Genomic DNA, 6,118 nt, shown 5'->3' with positions numbered 1-6,118 from the left:
AGGGCAGGCTTTGAACTGTGATCCTCAGATCCCCGTTTCCCTGAGTAGCTAGGACTACAGGAGTGAGCCACAAGCTGAAGATCAGGTTTTATTGTTATTCCCGAGTTTTTCAGAGAGTGAGGAAAGGTAACCAGAGGGATGAGCTGAAAAGCCGGTCAGCAATTTTCTACAAACTTTCGCACCTGGCAGGAAACCCTGAGACACGAAGCCCCGCCCACTACACGTTCCCAGCCCTGACTAGCTTCCCTCCAACCCGAGCTTCTCACCGGCCAATCAGCGAGCCGTTTGCGTCATCACTGTGCGCGGCCAGGGTGGCGCGTCAGAGACTCGACCACGTGTATGGTGTTGACTGTCAAAGTCCCCGGGAAAAAAAAAAACTTCACTTTCCGGAAGTGGTGAGTTCTGACAGAAGTTCTGCACCCGAGTTTCTGGACGCTGTGGGTCCGGAGCCATGAGCGTCCCGAGCGTGCTGTCCTTTACCCAGCAAGGCTGGGAGCAGGTGCTGGCCAAGGCCAAGCGGGCTGTGGTCTACCTAGACGCCGCCTGCGCGGAGAGCCTGCACTGGGGGTGCGGTTACCCGCGGCTCTTGGAGGTGGTGGGGGGTCCGGCCTGTCACCTGCGGGAGTTCGAACGCGACGCAGTTGGTGGCGGGGCCGAGCAGCCTAAGGCGGTGTTCGTGTTGAGCTGCCTGCTGAAAGGTCGCACGGTGGAAACTCTCCGAGACATCGTCCGCCGCAGTCATTTTCAGTACTGTGTGGTGGTCACGGCAGTGAGCCACGCCGTTCACCTCACCGCTAATCATGTGCCAGCGGCAGCAGCGGCCGAATTAGAAGGGCAGCAGCCGGTGTTCGAGCAGCTGGAGGAGAAGCTGTGTGAGTGGATGGGCAACATGAACTACACGGCCGAGGTGCTTCATGTCCCCTTGTTGCTCGCCCCTGCTGCTCCCCACCTTGCCTTGACTCCAGCCTTTGCTACCCTTTTCCCACTACTACCACAGGATGTGCATCTCCTTAATAGTGCCCGACCGGACAAGAGGAAGCTGGGCAGCCTGGGTGAGGTGGATGCCACTGCTCTGACCCCAGAACTGCTGCTGCAGATAAGATGCCTGGTATCAGGCCTCAGTTCTTTATGTGAGCATCTAGGGGTACGAGAAGAATGTTTTGCTGTGGGTTCTCTCAGTCGTATTATCGCTGCAGACATGGCCAGTTATGCTCCTGCGAAGAATAGGAGGAAGACTGCTACGGGCAGGGCATCCATGGTCTTTGTGGACAGAACTCTGGATCTCACAGGTAAGAGACCAGGGCTAGAAGGGCTTCAAACCACTCTCCAAGGTGCTGGCCTTTTACTGATTGTGTATCTGTTTCATTAGCCGTTTACAATATGTCGGATTGAGGATAAGGCTATGGCCTACTAAACAAAGTAACTAATCTCACAGAGTTTAAAATTTAGAGTGAGTTTAATTTAGTCTTTGGAGGGGTAGAAGAAATTGATAAGTAGATAAGGAATTACAACACAATCTGTTAAATGTGTAACTAGTAGATAGGACTTCAATGTGTGTTACCTTATTAAAACAGCTACATCTTATCTAAGAAATTAGAAAAGTGCAATTAACCTCATCATTGAAAAGAACTGCCTATCTTGGAACCTTTTAGAAGTGTACTGATATTAATACAAGAATCTGCCTAAGACAGATTATAGTTTATTGGAAAGATGTTATCATGAGACATGAAATTATCACAAATAGTTATGGTTTAGTTTCCTTTAAATGGGTTTTAAAAAGTGAACTTGACATTACATATTACCAGAGAATTATAGAAAACATTTTCAGATGTTTATCGATTTATTATTAGTGCTCATTCATGAAATGTGGTAATCTAACAAATGTAATCCTTTAAAAAGGTGAAGAAATTTTTGATATGTACATTTATTTTCAGTGGTCAATTTTATTGTTCTATAATGGTAGTATAATAATATAAGCTAGCAACATTGAAGGTCAGTAAGAATAATCCGAATGCTGATACTGGTAATCAATTCCTTTGGCAATTCAGAAGAAAATGTTATATGATGTTCTAAATAATACAACAGGTGTATTTGAATTTTTTACCTAGGTAAGATTTATTTTAAGATTATAAAGTAGGAAGTAGGCTAAATGATAGTACTGAAGTATAAACTTAATTATGTACTTGGAAATATCAGGTGTCTTGTCTGTCACTTTGACATCATCATAGACAATATCATAGACATCTTAGAAGAGTAAAGAAAAAGATGCCAGTTGAATATGTTTGTTGTCTGAATAAACAGCATATACTGGTTTAACTACTATTTCTTTTTGTTGCTGTTGTTCTTGTTCTGAATCTGTTTTTATTGTTATAAGGGCAAAGACTTCAATATATAAGTAAAAATAATTTTTATTATTATTGAGGTGTTGTATAAAGGGGTTTCCATTTCATACATTGAGTAATGAGTACATTTCTTTTTGGACTTTGTCACCCTTTCTTTCACTTTTCTCCAGTTCCCTCTCCTCCTCCCTCCCCCTCCCCCTTTTCTGCCCACACTTTGCACAGTTCATTTTCCACACAGTGTATACTGAATGCCATGACTGCATTTGTTCACCCTTCCCTTCTTCTCCCTTTCTGTATTTTCTTTGCCTCCACAAGAGAAAAGACTCAAAAGCAAAAGCAAAATCAAACATCATCATCACCACCACTACTACCAACCAAACCCCCATGTTTTCATTTCCTGGAATTCACTTAGATAGTATTTATTTATTTATCAGTCATGGGCTTGAACTCTGGGCCTGGGTGCTATCTCTGAGCTCTTCTGCTCAAGGTGAGAGCTCTACCACGTGAGCATAGTGCCACTTCTGGTTTGCTAGTAGTTTTTGGAGATAAGAGTCTCACAGCTTTTCCTGCCCAGGCTGGCTTTGAACCATTATCTCAGATCTCAACCTCATGAGTAGCTAAGATTACAGGCATGAGCCACTGGTGCCTGGCTCTAATAATTTTTTTTTTTTTTTGGTCTGTTGTGGGGCTTGAACTCTGGCCTAGGCACTGTTCCTTAGCTCTTCAGCTCAAGGGGAGCGCTCTACCACTTGAGCTACAGCGCCACTTCCGGTTTTCTGGTGGTTTATTGGAGATAGGAGTCTCACGGTCTCTCCTGCCCGGGCTGGCTTTGAACCGCGATCCTCAGATCTCAGCCTCCTGAGTAGCTAGGATTACAGGTGTGAGCCACCAGCGCCCGGCTTCTAATAATTATTTTTAAGGCCACACATGACCTGCCTTTGCCTCTGTTCTCCCCTGACACACTAGCCACCTTGTCACTGCTAAGACATGGTCAGTCTTGGAGATTTTGAAATTCCTCTGTGGCTCTTTCTGGATTGTTCTTCCAGATATCAACTTGATTTTCTCCCACCTTTCCTTTGAATTTCTTCTCAGATGATGCCTTGTTTCTAGAGCCCTTTCCCTGACCACTGTCTTTACACTCTGTAAGCATTTCACTGTTTTGTCATTGCTTTCCCCCCCCCACCCCCACTATCTGACACTACTAATTATTGTCCATCTCCTTCCACATGAATGGCAGCTTACATGTGTAGAGGAGGGGGATCTTTATTTTGTTCAGTTTTGTGTTTAATAACTTGCACTAAAAGAGTACCTTGAAAAACTGTTTTCAATTTTCAGTAAATATTTATTGAATGAATGGATAAATAAATGTATTAAAAGCAGACATTCAGGGCTGGGAAGGTGGCTGAGTGGTAGAGCGCTTGCCTTGCATGCCTGAGGCCCTGGGTTTGATTCCTCAGCACCACATAAGCAAAAAGAAAAAAGCCGGAAGTGGCGCTGTGGCTCAAGTGGTAGAGTGCTAGCCTTGAGCTGAAGAGCTGAGGGACAGTGCCCAGGCCCAGAGTTCAGGCCCCATGACTGGACCAAAAAAAAAAAAATGTACTCAGTACCTCACTGTGTACGGTATTTAAAAGCAGACATTCATTGAAGTCAACACAAAAGTTTTTCTAATGGTTTCTAAGATTTTGTTGTTGTCATCCCATTATTAATTTTTTAGTGATTTTTTTTTGTTGTTGTCAGTCATGGGGCTTGAACTCTGGGCCTAGGCGCTGTCCCTCAGCTCTTCAGCTCAAGGCGATTGCTCTATCACTTGAGCTGCAGGGCCACTTCCAGTTTTCTGATGGTTTATTGGAGATAAAAGTCTCATGGCCTTTCCTGCCTAGGCTGCCTTTGAGCCATGATCCTCAGATCTCAGCCTCCTGAGTTGCTAAGTTTACAGGCATGAGCCACCGGTGCCGGCTAGTGAACAGGGTCTTAAAAATAGGTAGATATGGTTAGTTTTCACTCATTGGAACAATTCTCCCATGCAGTGATTACTTCTGGAGCTATAACCAAATTTCATGGAAGAAACATTGAATTGTATTACTAGTCTTTTTTTTTTTTTTTGGTCATGGGGCTTGAACTCTGGGCCTGGGCACTGTTCCACAGCAATTCAGCTCAAGATGAGCCCTCTACCACTTGAGCCACAGCACCACTTCCATTTTTTGGAGTGATTTATTGGAGATAAGAGTCTCATGGAGCTGGGAAGGTGGCTCAGTAGTAGAGCACTTGCCTTGCATGCCTGAGGCCCTGGGTTCGATTCCTCAACACTACATAAGCAAAAAGAAAAAAGCCGGAAGTGGCGCTGTGGCTCAAGTGGTAGAGCGCTAGCCTTGAGCTGAAGAGCTGAGGGACAGCACCCAGGCCCAGAGTTCAGGCCCCACAACCGGACCCCCCCCCCCCCCCCCCCGCAAAAGAAAAAAAAAAAGGGTCTCATGGAATTTCCTGCCTGGTCTGGATTTGAACCACGATCCTCAGATCACAGCCTCCTGAGTAGCTAGGATTACTGGCGCGAGCCATCGATGCCCCGTGACTCTTGAATTTTAATTAGAGATCGTTATTCATTGTTAATAGAATTGATGCATGTTATGTTCCTCAAACAGTACATGGTGCTTAGAAAACATTCAATACATGTTTGCTGTTGTTGTAGACCATGATCTTTTTTCACTTATTCTTATCCAACAAATACTCAATAAGAGCCCTGTGGCTCTAATTTTTGTGGTGCACGTGGGGGGCGGGTATGAGGTTGACAAATGGGACCTTTGCCATTATAATGTACAGTTAATGTGTAAGAAAGATTGCTGTTTTTACTCAGGTCCTAAGCTCTTCTGGGTCTTTATGTCTTTATCACGAAAGTATAATTTCAAGATGGTATCCTATGATACTGTTTAATAGATTGACTATAATAGAGTGGTAATAAGCAAATATATATGTAGGCACTGAACTAGTGCTGGCTATATGCGTTAACCAGAACAGATGTGAACTTGTCCTCATGGAGCATTAATTCCACCCCACAAGACACATGACTAAATAATTGTAAACAGGGGCTGGGAAGGTGGCTCAGTGGTAGAGCACTTGCCTTGCATGCATGAGGCCCTGGGTTCGATTCCTCAGCACCACATAAGCAAAAAGAAAAAAGCCAGAAGTGGCGTTGTGGCTCAAGTGGTAGAGTGCTAACCTTGAGCTGAAGAGCTGAGGGACAGCGCCCAGGCCCAGAGTTCAGGCCCCACAACTGGACCCCCCCCAAAAAAATTGTAAACAAAGCACTAAATGCTAGATTTGTGTAACAGAAACTAAAAATGTGTTATTTTGATAGAAGGTATAGTGTATAAAGCATTTTTCAAGTTAACTTTTTCCTTCCAATTTGTGAATTTACATTTTACATTTGCTCATCTGCTTAAACAGGAGCAGTTGGACACCATGGAGACAGCTTAGTGGAGAAGATTATTTCAGTGCTCCCGCAGCTTCCAGGCCATACAAATGATGTGATGGTCAACATGGTGGAGCTCACAGCACTCCAGGCTGAGGATGATAATCAGAATGTGGTTGCATCAGGCTGTCTCGCTCAATCTAAGTAAGGCATAGAGATTCTCTCTCTCTCTCTCTCTCTCTCTCTCTCTCTCTCGTTGTCTTCCTCCTCTTTTTCTTATTCTAGATGGATTATCTGTGTAAAAAAGATACATAAAGACCAAGTGTGGCATATGTCTGTAATACCAGCTACTGGGTAGTTCTTTTCATAT

The 6,118-nt window shown here is 44.3% G+C and overlaps 1 protein-coding gene across 1 annotated transcript in view; it reads left to right on the top strand.

Moving 5' to 3' along the window:
- The first annotated feature begins 315 nt into the window (after positions 1–315).
- The window catches only part of Scfd2 (sec1 family domain containing 2), a 317,132-nt gene continuing 311,329 nt past the window's right edge, over positions 316–6,118 (top strand). Inside the window, exons 1-2 of the mRNA XM_042678232.1 lie at positions 316–1,289; positions 5,784–5,952. Of these exons, the coding sequence (XP_042534166.1) occupies positions 452–1,289; positions 5,784–5,952 (1,007 nt within the window). The 5' untranslated portion in view covers positions 316–451. The remainder of the gene's footprint in view (positions 1,290–5,783; positions 5,953–6,118) is intronic.

This window comes from Dipodomys spectabilis, unplaced genomic scaffold (genome assembly GCF_019054845.1).
Source record: "Dipodomys spectabilis isolate Male_0828 unplaced genomic scaffold, ASM1905484v1 ptg000043l, whole genome shotgun sequence".
Taxonomy (NCBI): Eukaryota; Metazoa; Chordata; class Mammalia; order Rodentia; family Heteromyidae; genus Dipodomys; species Dipodomys spectabilis.
This window is presented reverse-complemented; position numbering and strand designations above follow the sequence as displayed.